General features: G+C 45.0%; 1 protein-coding gene across 1 annotated transcript in view; it reads right to left on the bottom strand.

Annotated features, from left to right (window-relative positions):
* Positions 1–20836, bottom strand: part of OTOG (otogelin) — a 1239067-nt gene that overhangs the window by 450005 nt on the left and 768226 nt on the right. Inside the window, exon 37 of the mRNA XM_069625375.1 lies at positions 10555–10738. Within this exon, the coding sequence (XP_069481476.1) occupies positions 10555–10738 (184 nt within the window). The remainder of the gene's footprint in view (positions 1–10554; positions 10739–20836) is intronic.

The following is a 20836-nucleotide window of genomic DNA, read 5'->3' as shown; positions in this document are numbered from 1 at the left end:
TGAGAGTTAACGACTTGACTGGAGATGTAAACACACTACTGGTGTAATAGAAATGTCTTAACTAGGTCTGCCTTCAGCCACTCGATTTATAAGCACCATGCATGTACTTTTCTCAAGTCCTTTTTAAAACAAGCATTGGAAAAGTCAACAGTTTTGTTTTGCATATAAGTATGAGGCAAGTACCTTTCCCATGCCTACACAAAAGCCTAAACTGTTGGTATTGCCAATGCTAGTCTTTCAATGGACTGGCTGTCCAGTGACATCCCTGCTAGTGTTTTCCAAGTGTTTGTCCACTTACGTATCATTTAAGGCACTGTTGAATAATGTTTTGTTAATATGATTGTTCTTTCAAGGATCAGTCAAGTGAAGCAGCATTCTCTGTAATTAGTACTTTGTCATGCTTTAAGGCAATGTAAAGACCAATTTCATCAACCATTTTATATGGAGGTTCAGGATTCAGCTATGCCCCAGGAAAAGGGGTTCGATCAGCAGTGCAGAGAGACCCTGCAGGCACTGTGCAGTGGCTGCTGGGTTCTTTGGGTGCGCTAAACCCATCTTCAGTACCTGCTTGTGATAGGTTATGGCATCCCCGCAGCCACAGTCAGCATATCTGTATTGCTGACAAGGGATGTGTGAGAAACCTGAAGGTGTCTCCCTAATAGTCACCGCGGATCTGTCATCCAGGTGGCCAGGACACGGCCATCACTATTGGGTCCAGTTCCTAGGGGTGGACCAGTGAGGGAGGATCACCTGGATAGGGGCACTTCAGGGAGTGGGAGTGGGACACCTACGGGTGAGACATGGTATCCCCCTACCTTCAACATCTTTTTTTCCCCATCCTACCACATAGGACATCCAAAACCACTGCACCCCCCTTTTCCGGCAAAAACACTTTCACATGATACATCAGAGATCGGACTAACACCAGAGCCGTTTACCTGACATGTCCCATCGGAAGGGTCAGGCAAGCGCTGGCAATTGATCAAAATCGCACACACCTGACTGTCCTTTCCCTTCCCCACAGAAAAGGTGTAGCAAAAGAGCACAGTACATGCAAGGTGAGAAAGGGAAGCACAGCAGACAACATGACGAGACGGCTAATCAGGTGCAGCAGTTCAAAAGAAGGAGAAAGGTGGCAGGAATTGAGAGGGTGGTGAGGAGAGAAGTGACCTTGCCCTTTTCATCCAAGACCTGCAGAACCTTTGTGGAAGAGAGCCTAAGACCTCGAACTATAGCACAAATGTCTTGCATAAGATGTCAGCGGTACATGAGGCAAACCTATGCAGGTAAGCAGGAGCGAGGGAAGCTTCCGCGACCATGGTATCGGCCTTGATGCCAAAGAAGAAGAAAAGTCACTCTGTTCATCACAGCCGGTGAGTCGAAAGGGAAGACTATAAGAACCGGGCTGTGTTGAGAAAGAATAGCAAAGTGGCAAGTTTTTGAACCAAGTTCTATGAAATATGAAAGAACTGTAACAAGTGTTGAAGGGGAGACCAGCTGCAGAGGGAAACCAGCACCACGTGGGTGCTAACTCGAGGGACTCTGGTCGATCCCCATGTGAGAGAAACTACGGATACCAGAAGGCCATAGGAGAGCAGAAAAGGTCAAAGTAGTCATACTGAGTGTCAAGCAAAATCCTGGTACAATTGAAAGACTTTGAGCTATAAACTGCATGAAAGCAAGGGAAGTGAATCCCACAAATATAAGCAAATGTGAAGTTGGTAAGGGTCGATGCCCGACAGGGAGATCCAGGGTTGAAGCCGTCACCCAAATACTGGCAGTCAAGATGGGTCCCAGCCCAACCGAGAGAGATCCAGGGATGAAGCTATCACCCAAAAGTTCATTGAGAAAGGAACTGTCATATCATTTGTGGAATGAGATACGTGAGGAGTGTCAGTGCCCAGAAGAGAGGGAACCAGGGGTGAAGCCATCACCCTATGTGAACTGTGGTAAACAATTGAGAAGGATCAGCACCCAGAAGATGGGGATCCAGGGGTGAATCCATCACCCTGTGTAAAACTGTGGTAACTGAGGCCATGCTGTTCTGCCTTCTCAACAATCTACACACAGGTAGGAGATTGCTTGACCTTCTAAATTGAGCATCATCGTTTGATTTTGACTCATTAAGAAAAGCTGCATGAGGAAAGAAAGAACTTTATTTTTTGAAAAAAAAGAAAAAAGATTTCGATGTATTTTGAAATTCAGCTTGTTTTTTTGTTGCGCTTCCCCTCGTCGCTTTCTTGTGGCCACTGTTCCTCAGGCCCTGTGTGCTGGGATCTTCAATCTTATTTGTGCCTTTCATACCATCTTGTGGCACTTCCAAGATGGCTACCGCCTTTTTCCACTGGCAGAGGCTGCAGGAGTGTGTGTTCTGAGCCTCCTTGCATGTTGAATGGGCCTGGTGGATCCTTAAGTGGCATATTGGGGACCGGCAGGCTTTAACTGGCCCCCTCATTCCAAAGGTCCACTTCCTAAGGCCCCTGTCTACTCCCTGTCCACTGACGGTACACTGACTGGGGACTGCTTGCACCCCCTCACCTGGAGCATTCAAGATGCTGCTCTCACACTCCAAAGTGGAACCTGGACTATCATAACTTTATCACTTCTATAACAATGGGTTAGTTCCCTCCAACTAGATAAATTCCTACCCCCTTTGACTTCAACCTCCTTCTCTACATCTCACCTGTCCCCACGCGATCTGCCTGTGATTGTACTGTGTTCCCACCCACTGTTCCAATTTGTAGTTAGTTGTGTTCCCACCGAATGTTCCGATTTGTAGTTAGTTGTGTTCCCACCCACTGTTCCAATTTGAATTTAGTTGTGTTCCCACCCACTGTTCCAATTTGTAGTTAGTTGTGTTCCCATCCACTGTTCCAATTTGAATTTAGTTGTGCTCTCACCCACTGTTCCAATTTGTAGTTAGTTGTGTTCCCACCCACTGTTCCAATTTGAATTTAGTTGCGCTCCCACCCACTGTTCCAATTTGTAGTTAGTTGTGTTCCCACCTACTGTTCCAATTTGAATTTAGTTGTGTTCCCACCCACTGTTCCAATTTGTAGTTAGTTGTGTTCCCAACCACTGTTCCAATTAGTAGTTAGTTGCATTCCCACCTACTGTTCCAATGTGAATTTCAGTTGTGCCCTTGTGGTTGTATTGCATACTTTTATCTTTCTTAGTTGGCCCAGTGACTGCATTGTGCTACTCTGCCTCGTTGTTCCTATCCTGACCCTCACCCCCTGCTTCTCTCCCGCCTTCTCTCTCTACATCACCCATGGCGCTCTCTGTTTCTCCTATCTTCTCCAACTGTTTCTCCATTGACTATCCTTCCCTCCTCACTAAGTCTGGCAGGAAGAAGTTCAAAATGGATATCTTGGTTTCTAACCCTGGCCTCTCTATCGCTGAGACTTATACTAGCGCTTATTCCAGACAAACCCTCACCGTCATGCTCTTTGTTGTTCCCTTGCCAAATCTATGGACTCTTCATAAGGTCTCTGTGCTCTCTCCTTTTTCCTCTTCTCCCATTAATGGTGGCACTCGCTGGGAGGCCCTCCTGGCCCCCCTCGACTCCTCTAAGTTCATCATTATTGTCTACTTGAATAGCACCGTCTTGGTACAAGGTCCTCAGGCCAATCTTCTCCTCTTTGATAGACGCTTCCTGCGCCTCATCAATTTCCTTTCATCTCCTGCTGCCCCTTCTCTCACTTCTTCAGCGTCCTAGCCTCCCCTTCTGCCGCCTCCTTGGCTACCTTGAATTCTCTTTCTTCCTCTACTGCCCCCCCCCACCTTGGGCTCTGTTTACACCTCCTTCCACACCTCTGCAGGGCGTACCTCTGATCTGTAACCCTCACCAGAAGTCCTTCAAGGATGGCAACCTCATCCATATTGCCACTCTCAACTCTCGCTCAGCCGTCAAACACTACTCTGGCATCTGTCGCCTCCTGGAAGAACTTGACCTTGATGTCCTCGGTCTCACCAAAACATGGTTCACTGCCAGCCCTGTCACAAGTTTTGACACTCTCCTACCTGACGGCTACAAGATCCTCTCTGCACTGAGATCCACCCTGTCCGGAAGGGGTGCAACACTGATCTTCAATGAGTGGATTCCTGCCTCCGTCATTCCTATGCAGACCTACTCCTCTTTCAAAATGCCTTGTCTGCAGGCTCTCTCTCTCCTGGCCACTCTCTTACTGTGGCTACCATCTATCGGCCACCTGGTCAGATAATGTCCTTCCTCTCTGAATGGGTGGACCTCTCCTCCTACCTCCTGGCCTCAACCACTCAACTCCTCCTTCTTGGTGATTTCAATATCCATCTGGATGCTCCCTGTTCCTCCTCTGTACTCGTCGTGACCTCTACGATTCACTCTCTCTCTATATTCTCCCCTCTGGCCTGACTCGCTCCGCAGGGCACACTCTGGATGCTTTGATGTCCTCTGACCTCCGCCTCTCCATCTCTCTGACCACTCCCTCCTTTCCTCCCATATCTCCCTCTCTACCCCTCAGGCCAAGCCAACTCCAACACTACCACCTACCTTCTCAGTCATCCGACCCATGAAACATGTGTCAGTTGACGCTTTCGCCACCACTTTCTCTCCTCTTCCTCCTCCGGCTGACTCACATCCTGACACAGCCCTTTCCATGCTCTACTCTTCTATCTCTGATACTCTGGATGCTCTTGCCCCTGTCATGAGGATCCACTTGAAGGCCAAAGCCAAGTGCAACTCTTGGTACGATTCTGACCTAGCAACCCTTAAACGCGAGTGTAGGGTGGCTGAGAGGAAATGGCGGACTTCTTGTACATCCTCTGACAAATTGGCCTGCCGCCTGCTCCAAATGCATTACTGGATACTTGTCTGAACTAAGAAGGCAGCCCACATCCAAGACCTCATCTCTGCGGCCTCTAACAACACAGCCAAACTCTTTAAAATCTGCAAGGAGCTGGCCAACCCTGCTGCAGTCTCAACCTCTCCTGTCGCCTCCCAGACCTTTTCAATGGCCCTTGGCTCTCATTTCATCTAAAAAAAACAGGACATCATGTCCACCCTCCCATCATCTCCTCCTCTTCCCCTTCTCTCTCCTCTACCTCTGGCCCTCCTACTACTGCCCCCTCCCACTTTCTCTTCCTTTCCTCTTTTCCATCCCGACAAGGCTTCTAGACAAGTCCGATCTATGAAAGTCTTGTCAAAACAGGTTCTTCCCTGTTCTTCTAAAACCATCAAGGACCACATTGACACGCTTGTTCTGCTCTGGCCGACTTCTGTAACCTCTCCTTTGCCTCTGGTGCCTTCCCTGTCCCTCTGAAGCACTCTCTTGTGCACCCTCTTCTCAGGAAACCCACTGCCGACCCCTCATGCCCAGTTAATTACTGCCCAATCTCCATCACTCCTTTCCTGAGCTAACTCCTGGGAAAGCTGGCCATCTCCAAGCTTAACCTTCACACCGATTCTGTTGGTTGTCTCCATGACTATCAGTCAGGCTTTAGAGCTGCCAGAAGCACGGAAACAGCTCTCCTGAACATCCGGGAAGACATGCTCACCAACCTTGACTCTAACATCCCTTCTGTCCTCATTCTACTCTATCTCTCTTCTGCCTTTGATACGGTCAACCGTGCCATGCTGCTCAACCGTCTCTGTGACAACCTGGGTATCACCGATCAGGCCCTGGCCTGGCCGACCTCTTTCTTCTCTGATGGACCCTCCGAGTTCCAACTTGGGTCCTTCCTTTCTTCTATCTCACTCTCTACCTGTGGTGTTCTCCAGCGGTCTAACCTCTCTCCCTGGCTGTTCAACCAATACCTCGCACCCCTTGCCCACTGCATTGCCGCGCTCAGTTCCAACTTTCAGTGCAATTTGGAGGACACTCAGCTTGTCTTCAGGCTTCCCTATGCAACCTCCTCTCCTTCTCTCATTTCTGACTGTCTGTCCGCTATCCAGAAGTGGTGTGCCGCCAAAGATCTCTCCCTTAATGCTAGCAAAACTGGGATTCTCCTCATCAGCACACCTGCACCCTCCTTTCCTGTCACTCTATGGCCGGCCTCCCTTGGCCTCTTCCTGCTCCCACCTGTGAGTTTAAGAACCTCAGGGACATCTTCGACTCCACACTCTCCTTTTCTCCTCACATCTCTGACCTCTCCAAGAAGTCAAACTGCCAATTGCCACTCCTCAGAGGTATTCTTCATTTCCTCTCCTTCCCCCAGAAGTTTACTGTCTCTCGACCTCTGGTTCTCTCTAAGCTTGACTATTGCAACAGCCTCTTTCTAAATCTGCCTGCTTCTACTCTCCGCCTTCTGCAACTCATCCAGAACAAGAGTGCAAAACTTGTCCTTGGCCTCAAGCCCTGGGATCGTATCTCTCCAGTCCTGAAATCTCTTCATTGGCTCCCAGTGGCTGCAAGGATTAAATTCAAGACCCTTTGCATTGTCCACAAGGCGTTCTGGGGCCTGGGTGCAAAATACATTCAACTCTCCCTCTGTAAATACCTTCCCACTCGAGCTCTTTACTCCTCCACCTCCAACTCCCTCAGGGTCAGTCGCTTCTCCAAGCAATGAGTTGGGGGTAGATCTCTTTGGCTGGGTCCTGCCTCTGGAACAGCCTCCCTGCCACTCTAAAACTTGAGGAGAACCATCTCCGGTTCCGGAAGCACCTCAAGACCTTCCTCTTTGCTTCTGCCTTCACCCTTCCTTTCCCCTGCTGATCTGTCTGCCTCGGTAGCCTGCACCTGGTTACCCTCTGACTTCGGGCCCAGGTCCCTGCTGACCCATCCACTCAATATTCAAACAGAGAAATACCCATGTTTATGGCAAACATCACTCTTGCCATCAATTTCATTGATTTTCAAAAGGAAAGAAAAAGTGTGCTTCAAGCGTCACATAGAAACCAAAGAGAGCAGTCTGTAGAGTGCAAGTTAAATTTAATGCAAAGAAAAGAAAAAAAGGGGTGTTATTTTTGGTTTAAATTCTTCGAAATTACAAATCTTGTTTTAACATAAATCTGATAACAGTATTGAGAAAAGGAAAAACATAAGAACTAACAGTCACAGTATACACACAAATCATAAAAAACAGAAATCAACCATTCTTATAACACAATTGAAATGGTTTTAGCCAAATTGGTTTGGTAGGTCTGCAGGAGACAAATTGCTGCTGCAGATAGAACTACCAGGGTGTATAAAAAATTACCCTGGTAGGTTGGTAATCGGTATCAAGCATAATCGATTAATATGCATGATTTTTATTATCTGCCAAGATCCATCCACTCACCTGCACTGCCTCCTGACAACCCCTGCACTTGGGTCTGTATCTGTAACCCTAGAGTCTCCTTACCTGCACTTATAAGACACCCCTTGTCTGCGCGTTAAACCTTGTACTTGCCACCCTGCTGGCTGCACTACCAGTTATTTTTGTTGTATCCCTTGCTTAGCATTTTCCACTTCTTCCCTCCCCCTGCACTTTCCGGCTTCCCTCACCCCAGCACTTGCGCATTCTCAATGTCATTGGGCCTTTTTGTCCGCCCTTGCTTCCCCTCCCTTGCCAGTCGCGCTCTGAAACACTTGTGTTGGAGCGCGATACAAATAAAATATCAATATGAATATCAATATCAATTGAGAAGGGTCAGCGCTGAGAAGAGGGGGACCCAGGGGTGAAGGCATCCCCTGACATGAAACTGTGGTAAACAATCGAGAAAGGACAGATCCCAGAAGAGGGGGACCCAGGGGTGAACCCATCAACCAGCAAACACTGGAAACAAAATTTTCATTTGTTAAAGGAACTTTTGTTTTATTATTTTTAAGACTTCAGGTCCTTCAAGGCAAGAGACTTTCAAGGGAAACGAGACTTAGCCATCGACGACCCTGACAGCTGAAAGCTGAACTGTCATCTCATGCTGGGAAAGCTTGAGAGTGTGGTGTGCTCCACGATCCCACCTTACCCCATGCTCAAAACATGTGGAAGGGAGACCTAGGCTACCGCATCGTGACATATTATTTAAGAACACTTCTTTCTTTTCGTGGAAACCATCCTACATCCTTTTTGTATTAGTTGTAAGGTTTGGTATTAGGTTTTTTAGTATAGGACCTTTTATTTGACACATCGCCACTAGGATTGTCTCATTTTTAATTTGAAAGCTGACGCTTGCTGTCATCTTAGATTTAGGTTTAGATTAGGCGTTTTTCCAACCTGCATACAGCATTCATTGTTCAATAAACCCCTTGAACTGTGATCACTTGTGTCGGTCTTACTTGTTGCCACCATGAGTTCCTCACATATGATCCCAGGTCATATCAGCAGTGTTCTTATTTGCAGAGCCCGACGTTTGGCTGAGCAATGGGGCATGGTGCAGTGAAATATAGAGGCACTCTTTGCTGTAATCGCCAGAGCACCTATTCATTACCAGTTTGTACCACCAGGGGTCCAATAGTTTCGCAATTTTTTGCCAACCATGTTCACCAACTCACTAATGGATATGAGGATCCAAAGCCACCAGATGTTACCCTAAGTGAAAAAGGCTCACACCGCCATAACTCTCCTCTCTCAACTGGAGGGAACTTCACAAGTCTTTCCCAATAAACATTAAGAATGAGGAAGTATTTACCCAGGTGGTGGGATGATCCTGCCGGTAACGTCCTGCTGTCGAAGTTATGGGCCCAAGTGAAGTGAGGGTCCCTTAATGCAAGGAGCGATACCGTTACCGGTGCGGTCAGACCAACGCTGAGATGTATACCACCATTAAAATCTGCAAGTAAGAACAGTCGAGTGCTGATAGCTAAAGGAAAATAAACATACCTTCAGTTGCTCTTGCGACACGACATGTGGGAGAGGGACTCCGTATTCAGTGTTGATCAAATTTTAAAACGGAATTCCTCACCCACTCACAGCATCCCAAGATTGACTGGAGGCAAGTATTTTTTGTATTATCCTTTAGCGCCCTCATGTGCTTACTTGCGTGTGCTACAGGCGGCATGGGAGAGGAGGTGTGAGCAGGGTAGGCACCAGGGTGAGGGGGCGTGCACCACCATGGACCTCGAAACGTGGGCTTATACCAGAGAATAAATCCAGCATTTCGAGCTCCCTGAATGGCTAGTGCCCCTGCCTAGGGTGCTAATTGGCTGTATATTTCCAGTGGAAAGTTTGATACAGTTCCATCAATGACGACCAAACTTATATTGATATATACACTCAGTAAAAAAGACAGAGGTAAGATGAAGCAGCTCAATGTACCAAAACCCTTGAACATTGTTGAAAAAATGTTAGTTGTAAACTACTCCACCTTAACTCTCAGCCCCCCCTGTAGAACAGCCCAGGAGATCACTGATGACATCACCTTTAGCATGACTTATTACATCATCCAACAACACCACTGGAAACTAGAGCACAATTATGTTTTCACTCTGACAGGTAGTTTCTCGTAGTATCCTATTTGATATAATCAGTGGCTTCCTTTGAACATGCCTCGTGCTCTGCCAAGGCATCTAAAGTAGCCTGTGGGTTTGGCGTGCCACCAGGCCCAGAGGCCACTTTACCCCCATAGTTGGCCCACAGGTCACAGGCCATGGACTATGACCATAATGCCTGGGATATGGCTTCAGCCATTCTTCAGGCCCTGGTAAAGCACACACAATAGCCACTGGGTCTGGCCACTTTGCCCCCATGGCAGGCCCACTGCTTCATTACATCACTGTTAGCATGCACTAAAAATACACCTATAGAATATGATAGTTATATGTATTGAACTAGAATACGATTTTATTTCTGTAAAGGACATTTCCAGTGATATCCTATGTGGTGTCTTCAGCACACTCTAGTTTACATTGATGTCATTGAAGATGCAATAAGTGATGTCATTTCTGATCTACCCACTGTGCTCATGGGCTGTGCAACAAGGGACAGGGGGCACAGAGTGAAGGTGGCAAATATTGGAACACGTGCTCACTTTCAAGGGATTCATTGGATTAAACTGGCACGTTAGCCTCACTTCAACTTACCTTTGTTCACTGTGTTTCAAGGGGTTTCCTGAATGCATGTATAGTCAAAGCACAATTAAAGATGATAAACCGACTTGGAATCGGAATTTGGACAATACTTACATACGTCAAAAAGCACAAAGAATTAGGATCCACAGACCATTGAACTGCTTTGAGAAAGAACACTCAGGTTGAAACACGTGTTGGCTACAGGCTATACAAACGAATGAATACATTTGTGAATACTGTATTTGCGCCCATTAACAGGGACCATTGTGAATGAATGCTTTTCTGATTACAAAATATATTCTTCTAAGTATACATAAGATTTATTTTGATTATTGAAAGACAAATTGAATTAGGATAATTTAGCTGCGCATGATTCACAGGAAACACCACAAAGTGTATGATTTAAAAAATAGTTTTTAAATCTCATTCTGAAATTAAGTTGTGTTGCTTGCTACCTGTAATTCACCTGACAAGACTTCCATTGCTTGAGCACAGAGAGGAGTGGAAAATGGCATCCACATATCATGGGTGGTAATCAGATCTGTATGTTGAGTGAACTGTTATAACACAATTACTTTCTCATACTCACCACAAAGTCCAGTGCCCAAAGGTTTGCTTGTGACATTTGATTCAACAACGATCAGCCCTGTGCTATGAAACCATTGAATTTTGACATTTGTCGGCGTGTCAATTAAATACATGTTGCCGGTATCAACAATTTTGTAGCCATACTTTTGAACTGTAGGCCAAGCAAATCGTGAATTGACTGTGATCTGGAAGAAAATAATGTTAAAGAACACAATTTAGATATGTTGCTATGCAGTAGTTGTTGAATATTTCACAGTATTTCAGTGTTATTTAAAATAAGTGGACATATATTGTCTATCGAATGACTGTGATCAAGTTTGTAAGCGTCATCTGCACCACTAAGAATGACCCAAAAGGGTCCATAGAAATGCACTTCGCACGCAAGAACTCATACTTTGGAACAACTTCAAATCTATATCCCATATGCTACATTGTTTTATGTCAACACATAAGAGATGGCTATGCTTCAATCTGTAACCTAACATGTCACATTAATGCAAAAGACAGATAAAACAAGTATGTTTCAGAAGATACAAAAGCCCTTTGCACTTCCACTCTATTCATCGACCCTGCCCCATCACTGAATGCGTAATAAACAAAGAAACTATCAGAAAATGTTTAAGATGTGCGAATAACTTGCTGAACAAAATAGAGACAATTCTTCAATTTCTTGTTGAAAATAATTGTATTCAGTGAAAGGACCTGTTTCTGGCACTGTATCACTCAGGGGAATAGATGTATTGTTCAGATGAGTGCACTGGTTTTGCCCTAGCTTGTGCGTCTTCCATTGACCACTTGAGAACTCTTTGGCGAAAATAACTGAGCTCGTCCATCAATGCAATGACATCACTCTGGACTCGAAGTCTGCATGCAGCAATTACTGATGCAGAAAGAAAAAATCCGATGATAACTGCAGTATTAGGAGTTTACCACCACTACGGTACAAAACTCTGTGTAAGCATGCAACATTTTAGAAAAATCACACACAGAATTTCCAAAGCCTAAGGTTCATGAAAATTATAAAACATTGTTTACCATCCCTGTTTCACACAGGCTGTGTAACAGGGATGAAAATGTACAGACGGTACATTTCTTAGACAACGTCCCCTGCCTAACCTTGGGGATCAACAGCAGGATGGTGCAAGGGACCTTGTTCCACCCCGAGCTTGTGGATGTGGGACCCAGAGGAGGTATAAGGGGGATCCCCAGTAACCATCACTGGGTGCCCACACTAAGTCAGGGGAAAATGATGGGAGCATTGAGAACCCAAAACACCACCAACACCAATGACCACCACAAGGGGAGAGAAAAGTCCAACCCCTTAAAGAGTGTCCTTCTCATAAAGGTGACACTTTTAGAGTGCCGCTCCATAGGTGCCGCCAAACATTTAGCTAAATTAAGCCTTTGCCTTTAAGGGAACACTGCTGTAACATTTCAAAGTTACTAATGAGCATTGAAATACATTTCTTTTTTTCGGCACGAATGCTGAAGGATTTCTCATTATGATTTAAACAATAATGAATGGGCTTGAACAGAAGAAAACAAACAAGTAAACATATCCCTCCTAGCCTTGCTAACATTGTAGGATTGCAAGGTTTCTGATTCTCCACAATGAAGGCATTGCTAATGTAACTAACATCTTCTCATGCTTTTCTGGAAGATTGTATAACTCCAAAGTCACATGCTGAGGGAACAGAGGGACCTTGCATACAGCAGGCAGTGGCAGTTGGGGTTCAGGAGGAAAACAAAAAACTCATGTCAATGAGGTTTATGAAATCCAACATACCACATATCCTCAACACATGCCCCAAACACAAAGTGACCCGGCGTACAGTACAGAGATGTTGCCTATAACCATAGGTGCTACTAAAGGGGAGGCGAGACCCTACTATAAAAAGCTGCCAGTTCAGTCTGAAAGTATGGAGAGTTCAGGTAGGAGATGGTGGAAAGAGTTTAGCGGTGAGAGTGAGGATTACAAGGGAAGAGAGTTGGAGGATACAGTAAGAGTATTTAGGAGGTCGAAGGAAGAGGGAGTGTAATCAAAGAGATTTGGAGGTTTGAGTGAGAGTCTGAAGTAGGATGGAGGAAATTGTATCAAAGCAGACACAGAATCGGAAGGTGACCAAAGCCATCAACATTAGCAATGGAGAAGAGAGAAAAGCTACAGGCGGGAGATGAAGCTAGTATCCCTGTGTAGGTGGAAGGAGAACAGGTACCACTACTAGAGAGAAAGATAAGAGAGGTTCCCATGGACCAGGCTGGTCTAGGGCAGGGTTGTGAGGTGGTGGGTGGTGTGAGGAGGAACAAGACAGTGTAATCTAACCAAGGTTCAGGGAGATTACAACAGGGCTGGTCATCAAGGATGTTCTCAGTGAGCAGGACCCTTGAACAGAGAGGTTCTCTCAGACAGACTGTACCCCTGGTAACTGAGGTTCTGGGAGAGTGAGTCAGGGCATGAAAGATTCACGTAATATCTTGGCCGGCTGGAGGAGACCATCAGATGTATACACATTGTCTGTGGAGGGCCAAACAATATATTCAGCTGTTGAAGGTTTGGGAAATCCACAAACCTGGACCAAGAACACTGAGACAAGAGTCATTCAAGTGGGGTCCAAGGTTGTGTAAGAGACTTTCTTTACGTTTTATGACTGGAGACATCCTACGAATCCATTGTTGCTGTTGTCAGGATACAATCATAGTTTTATTAAAACATATGCTTGTGCCAGCCTATTTGTACCTCCCTCAAGGCTTTCCTGTCAATGTGCATACGTCTTTCCTTAAAGGGCACTTTTTAACAGGCTGAGGATAAATACATAATGTAACCACCACTTTTTCAGTGGAGTTAAAATCATACATACTTGCTGTGTGGAATTCGAACTCCTGATCTGCAGCATTTACCACATGCGGTATTCCAGAAATACCTCATGAGATAAACAACTAATAACACAATTATTATGTGGACAGTAAAGCCAGACAGTATATCAAGTACTGCATGTTTTACCATTACTGACTACCTCATAATGAGAGCTGAAGTGTTTAAATGTACCCATTTTCTGCATCATACATATAGGCTTTATAGGAGTCTGTGATATTCTGATATGTTGCAAAATATGTTACAGTTGTTCCTTTCCTCCCACTTGTAGCATTCTGAAATTACCAAAGCTATATATATATCTATCGAGTTAATGCAAAAACATCCACCAGGAAACACAGATCAATCTAGATTTATTCTGTTGAGGTGTTTTCCTTTATGCCAATGTGCACAGAATATACTAACACTTCAATTTAATTTACATGTCCCAAAAGTAGATGATGAATTAAACATTCAATATATAGTGGGCGGGACGTTACTCTAACTTACCTTTGACATAAACCTAAAGAGGGCTATTTGACTCACAAAGAAGCTACTATCATTAATCTTGACTTCTAGCAAGTCAGGAGTATCACAGCGTTAAATGTGTGTATGGAGCTCAAACCTACTTTGGAAATATTCGAGCACTATACAAAGGGGACATATGTAGGGGTTACAAGTAGGGCGAAGGGGGAACCAAGGAACAGTGATGGATGGGGGCAGGAGAAGGGGGACACTTCTGTGGGGTATAATTAGAGTTGAGTGGGCAATAGGCGATTGGGGAGATGTTATTTGAAGAGTAGGGGCTTCAGGTCCTTCCGGGAGTGTTGCATGGATATGGACAACTCTATCTTGGTGACTTGTTTCAGAGGCAAAGTGCATAGCAAGGAAAGGTCTGTTTCCATTTTGTTCCCCCTCTTGCAGTTCTTTAATTCCAGCCCAGTGATATAGTGGCATCTGGTGGTGCACTGTACTCCAGAGAGTGTGTATTTCTCAGGTAAGTGAAGTGGTGTTGTGGTTGTGATTACTTCTCAGGTGATGCTGGCATTCTTGAACATGATGCGTGCTTGAAGGGGTAGCCAGTGCAGCTCATGGGGCGATGTGTTTGAATTGTGATGGCACATTCTGCAGCATGCCGGACTGTTTTCAGGAGCATCAAGGTGGAATCTAGGACATCAGCTGTTAGCATGTTACCACCATTCAGGTGGGAGATGACTAGGGCATGAACCGCAGTTCTGAAACTTGGGTCCGGGATGCAAGACTTGACTTTGAGGAGGAGCACAATCAAATAATCACAATTTTATGGTTGTGCTATTTTTAGACACCCTGACAGTTTGTATAGCTATATTATATTTACATGTATTTAATCTGATGACGTATCAAAATAAAACGAGCCAAAATAATGTACAACACACTTAACTCAAAAAAACTCAAAAGGGACAAGTGTTCTAAAGGTGTCTGGAAAGACATCACGGAAGGGTGTGGGGCCCATTTACAGAACATAGTGTCCTATACGATTTCCCTAATCCACCTCCATAGTTTCTGGGACAAAGTACTCAGTTCACTTCTTGACTGAAAATTCAGAGGCTCGGGTATATCCCCATCTCAATTTCAGTCTTCTCATTCCAAGGGATGTAGCAGCCAGAATGCATCTTTTTCATGCGCACCTGAAATTATTCCCTCCCTCTTTGCATTGGGTACACCCTTAAGAGACTTGTACCAATATATATATATATATATACCCCCTTGCCTAGGGTCCCTGTCAGGCCAAGATATTCTCAGCCACCGGCTAGGCGTCTCATTCCCAGAGCAAAGTGTGTAGCTCTGAACAGGCTCTGATTTCTTCTTCTTGGTCTCTGGCTAATGCCAGGGTCTGAGATATAGCTCTCAGTATTTACCAGCTCTTTGTTCTCCTTTGATACAGGTCTCCATCAGTCTCTGAGATATATCCCTAGGCAGCCTCACAGCTTTCTCTGTTCCACATAATATTTTCTGCACTCCCTCACTTCTGGCTATGAAGCAAGAAATGTGCCACTACCTGCCTCAAGCTGGGCTCTATGCACCTTCTGATTACTCTGATCATACAATACGTCTCCTGTTTAGCTCCTCCCTAGTTTCAATTCCTGCTTATTTCCTGATTGGCCTCGCTGCGGGCCATTCATGGTTTTCTTTATGCATTTCTCAATGTTACGTTAAACTTCTCAGGTGTCGGTACTCACGTTTTCCCACTTTGCAATTGATTGGGCTGATCATCCTCCTGGTGGTGTTCTAGGCCTGACATTTTGAAGACAGAAAGTAGTGCCATGTTTTTACGCAGCATGATTATTATCCAAGGAAACATGCCAACCCCACTTCCAAATTTAGACCTCAGGCTGTTTTCAGTGAAGTCTTAGGATCCAACAGTACTCTTGTCTTTGGATTTGTAGGTCTGAATCCCCCACCGGGGAATGGTGTGATACATTCTAAAGCATAAAACTGCAACCTAGTAAGAGAACCACCATGTAATTCCCAAAAATTGGTTGCTAAGGAGTAAGCTTGATATAAGTTCATGCATGTATATTTGTAATGGTCCTATTGTGGAATCGATATTCTTTAAAAAAAAATACTTTATTCATAATTTTTACAATACAAAAGGTTAAAGAAAGTACAAAACAAAATGCAACCAACACAACAAGCGGGGTACATGACAGATATACACAAAGAGGGTGCATCGCAACAATGCAATTATGATGTAACAATAGCAAATGTAGGGCAGTAGGGCACAGGCAATGAAGGCCATCTGGATCAGGAAAGTCATAAATCAGTGTGTACATATTGATCAGACATCATATCAAAGAGAAACATCTCAACAATTCTAGCTTAGCAGCCGGAGTCAGAAACCTCTCACCGAACTCGTGAAGGGGAAGCCAGATTGCAACATGCTTATTCGTGGACGCCAGAGAAATAGCACAAACGTTTTCTGTTGCAGCTATCTCCCAATCTTTGTATCACCAAACATTGACCTGGGGTCTCTCTACCGTCTTCCAGCTTCTTGCCAGAGCAATATGAGCAGTCAGCAACAAGTGAGTAATTGTCAGGGCCTTGGAGGCCCTCAAAGGATAAACGGATATCACTTGCACCCCTATCAGTATCATCAGGGGGTCCATAGCTAATGTAGAGCGAGTTGTACCCTTAATCAAGGCCAGCACCACCTTCTTGGATCACTGGGTCTTTTCAAAGGTGCAGAAAGACACCCCACTGGCCACCGTCCCTCAAGCAGGAGGGGGAAATAAAAGGATGAATTTTGTTAAGATGGGTTGGATACATGTAGTATTAAAGAAATGCTTCTTAAACACACAATTAAACGGATACGTCTTTTTTACTTCCCACATAGAACACTTGCCGTCATTTCTCTTGTCATGTAAAGAATAGACTTTGCCAACAGCATCTATCTTGGAATGCTAGACTACCTTATCAAAAAGCTACAATGAATACAGAACTCATCAGCAAGGCTACTCCTCAGACTCACTAAGAGAGAACACATCAGACTACCACTGAGAACCCTACATCAAGAAACACATTTTCTTCAAAACACTCTGCATAACACAGAGAGCAATCCATGGCCAAGGAGCAGAATTCATACAGGGAAGAATGTCCATCTACAAAGCAAACCGAAGACTAAGGCCCAGCAACGACATTCACCTCAAACCATACTCAAAATGGAAGTTTGGGGAAATAGAGTTCTCCTGCATAGCGGTGAGACTTTGGAACTCGCTCCCAAAGGAAATACAAACAACAGAAGATCTCCTTAGGTTCAGAAAATGTTTAAAAACATGGCTATTTAACTCACCGAGCTAAATAGGAAACATCACCGAAGGGAAACTGCAGCACATCACACTAGAAACACCAAAAACAATTAAAACCTGATGAACCGAAACAGGGCGACCCAAAGAAATAATGCATTCTACTGCAAATTACCACAGAATAATATTAACTTGATGAATCAACATAACCTTGCACAAAACAACTCCCCACTAACCCTACTAACAACTCTCTAACACTCTGCATACTCATCCTCAAAAACTTAAGAAATCACGCGCATACCTCTGCTGCAGAGAAAAAAACCTAAAACCATCACAAACTCCACAACACTTAACAGGAAACTAAATAAATCACACACAAATCACCCCATACACACTCATGCCCCATATAACATCTACCAAGTAAAAACAAACCAGCACACAGTGACCAGTATTTACAAGCTGAAGCTACAAGCAGCACATCAAATCTCTCTGGCGCTTTTCCCTCTCAGTCCCACTAACTAAGCACTCCCAACCCTCTTTCCTTTTCAGATCCACCAGGGCGTCAGGAGATGATGAAAATGGCAGTGGTGAATGGTTTAAATCCCACTAACATAACATCGCATAACATAATATAGCATGTACAACCGGTATAAGATTTTGTGTGCATTTTCCTTGTTTGTCATATATCAGGACGCAGTTGCAGCCATTTGCCATATCTTACCCTATGTCTCGTCCGTGATTGAGCAACCCAGGTCCTCCTCCCATTGCAGCATATAGGGGAGCCTGGCAGCCGGATCCGATCTGTCCAAGAGTCTGTGCAACCTAGTGACTTTTGTTTTTGGGGAGCCCCTCTTGCACAGTAAGCTCCAGTGCGATGAGTGAGCGGGTCCCCATCTCCAGGGTCTTGGGATTAGCAATCCAATGTCTCATTTGACAATAACTGAAATGTTCTGCCTCAGAGATGCCAAACAGCTCCTTGAAGTCCTCAAATGTGAGAGGAGCATCCCAATGATACAGCTGGCTCAGATGTTGCAGTCAGCCCATGTACCATGTCCCAAATGACCATGCAGCAAGCCCAGGAGAGAAGCAAGGGTTTCCATAAACCGGCGATAGGGGACCTTCCATAATTTAAGTATTGTGTCCCAATACGCCAGGGAGGCCAGGGTAGAGGGCCGAAATATGCCCCTGCCACATCTGTAAGCTACACCAAGGTGTGGCAGTGTCAAAATGGGATACCAAGTGGTCAATTTCTTGACATCCGCCCAGAGGGCCCTATCAGAGTTAGTCTCTCAAGCCATAACACGTGAGACATGGACTGCTCTAATGTACTCCTGAAGAATAGGTAGCCCCAGACCACCATTACCTTTGTTCAAATATAGGCCTGCTTGCCAATTCGGGTCTGCAATTGGACCAAATGAACTGCAACATTTTCTGGAGCGAAGCACAAGATACACAGACCGGGAGGGCCAGTGTGTAATAGAGAAGCCTAGGGATGATGTTCATATTCACTGCTGAGATCCAACGAAGCCAGGTGATCTGATTTTCCCAGCATAGCAAATCATCAGTGAAGGATTTAAAGAGGGCTGAAAAATTGGCCACGTACAACCCTGAAAAGAGCTGTGTCAACTTTACACCCATGTAGTCAAGGGTGTCATTTCCGAAGAGAGTGAGAACTCTCACTGGATCCTGGCCATGTTATGTGGGGACTCTGAGTTATTAAGTCCCCTCAATGCGTCGTAATTTATAGGGAAGCCTGGGAAGCATTAGGACCATTTTATGGTCAACAACATCCACGGGAATGCCCTGAATACATGGATCGGCCCTTATGATACGATATGATATGGCATTTATTACGTGCCTATACACTAGTGTTTCAAGGCAATAGGGTTCCATCACCAAAGTAAAGTTCAGGGGTGACAGCCGGCAGCTCTGCCACAGTCCCCTGGAGATAGAGATAATTTTGAACACTGCCCATTGATGTGGATGCAGAAGTCCAGAGGATGAACCTCCAGTCAACCCTATAGAAGGCCTTGTTGGCGTCCAGAGCCAACAACATTGATGGGTTTTCCTGCCTTCTACCACTCTCAACCACATTGACAGCCCGTTTGATATTATTGTGCATGCTTTGACCAATATTGAATCCAGTTTGGTCCGGATGAACCAAGGAAGGTAGGGCTTCCATCAGTTTGGTGGCAAGAACCTTGGAGTATATCATGGCATCAATATTAAGGAGAGAAATCTGTTGATACAAGCCGCATAAGGTGGCATCTTTGCCTGGTTTAAGAGCCAAAGAGAGCAAAGACTGTTCCATAAAATAGGATACCTTGCTTGAAACAAGAAAGGAATTAAACAAGGAGGTTAGTGGGGTCAACAGATGAGACAAACATTTTGTAAAAGAGAGGCATGAATCCGTCTTGGTCTAGGGCCTTCTGATTTAAGAGCAAGATGATGGCTAGCTCAATTTCCGCCTCTGTGATAAGAAGTTAAAGGCAATTCTGCAGTGCTTGGGAGAGTCTGGGAACCATGGGTTGGGTCAAATAAGAGTCCTGAGCTTCCAAGTCGGGTCTCTCAGCAGCCAACAGCTTCTCATAGGAATGTGAAAAACAATCTCAGGCTTTGCCTCTTCCGTAAAATGCAGCACCCTGTTCCCATCCCTAATGCCTGTGATATGATTCCTATTTTTCTGCCGTTTTAACTTTTTAGGCCTTTAGCCTGCTGGCCTTGTTACTTTGAGCATAATAAAAGTGTTTTGTGCCTAACAGGGATTTGGCGGTTTCCAAAGCCATCACTGCCTCCAAGGTAGACCTGGCTAGTCAGAGTTCCCGGAGAGCCCCCTGAGATCTGGTTTGGGCATGGAGCAATTTGTGCTCACGCACTTGAGATTCCAGCCGTTCCCTCTCTCAGACTCGAGGATTTGAAGTAGGCAGTTGATGGACTTATGAAGTCCCCCCTTATAACAGCCTTCATTGTATCCCACATGACGCCAGGGAAGATACTGTCCTCCTCATTTTCCCTGAAATAATTATCAATGGCCATCACAATTTCACCATGAACCACGTGATCTTGAAGGAAGGGATCGTAAAGTTTCCGTTTGCAACCTGTTAACCCCCAACTGCAATGAAACCATAGAAAAGATCGGAAAACAATCTGGGAGCAATAACAGCACTCGCGACATAGGGAAGCAGGGTAGACAAAACCAATAGGAGATCGATCCAGGAAAAGCAAGTGCTCCCTTTCATTCCCATGGAACAGACATCCACCAAACCTAGCTCATGGAAAGCTTTGAGCAGATTCAAAAGCCTTCATGTAGTATGTGGCAGACGGGGGGAGTGTCTTGTCCAGTGCAAGCTGCAGGCCTACATTGAAATCCTCATCAAATAGTAATTCACCCTCTGCAAACCCCATAATGGAGTAGAGAAAAGTTTCCAAGGACTTGTGTTGATTATCATTAGGGAGGTATAAAGTACCCCAAGTCACATGGTGCCCAAACAAGGTTCCCTTTAGACAGAGAAACTGTTTAGACAAAGCCTGCAAAATATATTTAACAAAAGGCAAATCTTTTGCCACCAATATTGGAACTTTTTTAACAGGAGCAGAAGCAAAGTATTTGTGCAGGAACGCTGTGCAACGTAGCCTGCATTGATCCTGCC

This window comes from Ambystoma mexicanum, chromosome 11 (genome assembly GCF_040938575.1).
Source record: "Ambystoma mexicanum isolate Mex_15411 chromosome 11, UKY_AmexF1_1, whole genome shotgun sequence".
In the NCBI taxonomy this organism is placed as follows: Eukaryota; Metazoa; Chordata; class Amphibia; order Caudata; family Ambystomatidae; genus Ambystoma; species Ambystoma mexicanum.
This window is presented reverse-complemented; position numbering and strand designations above follow the sequence as displayed.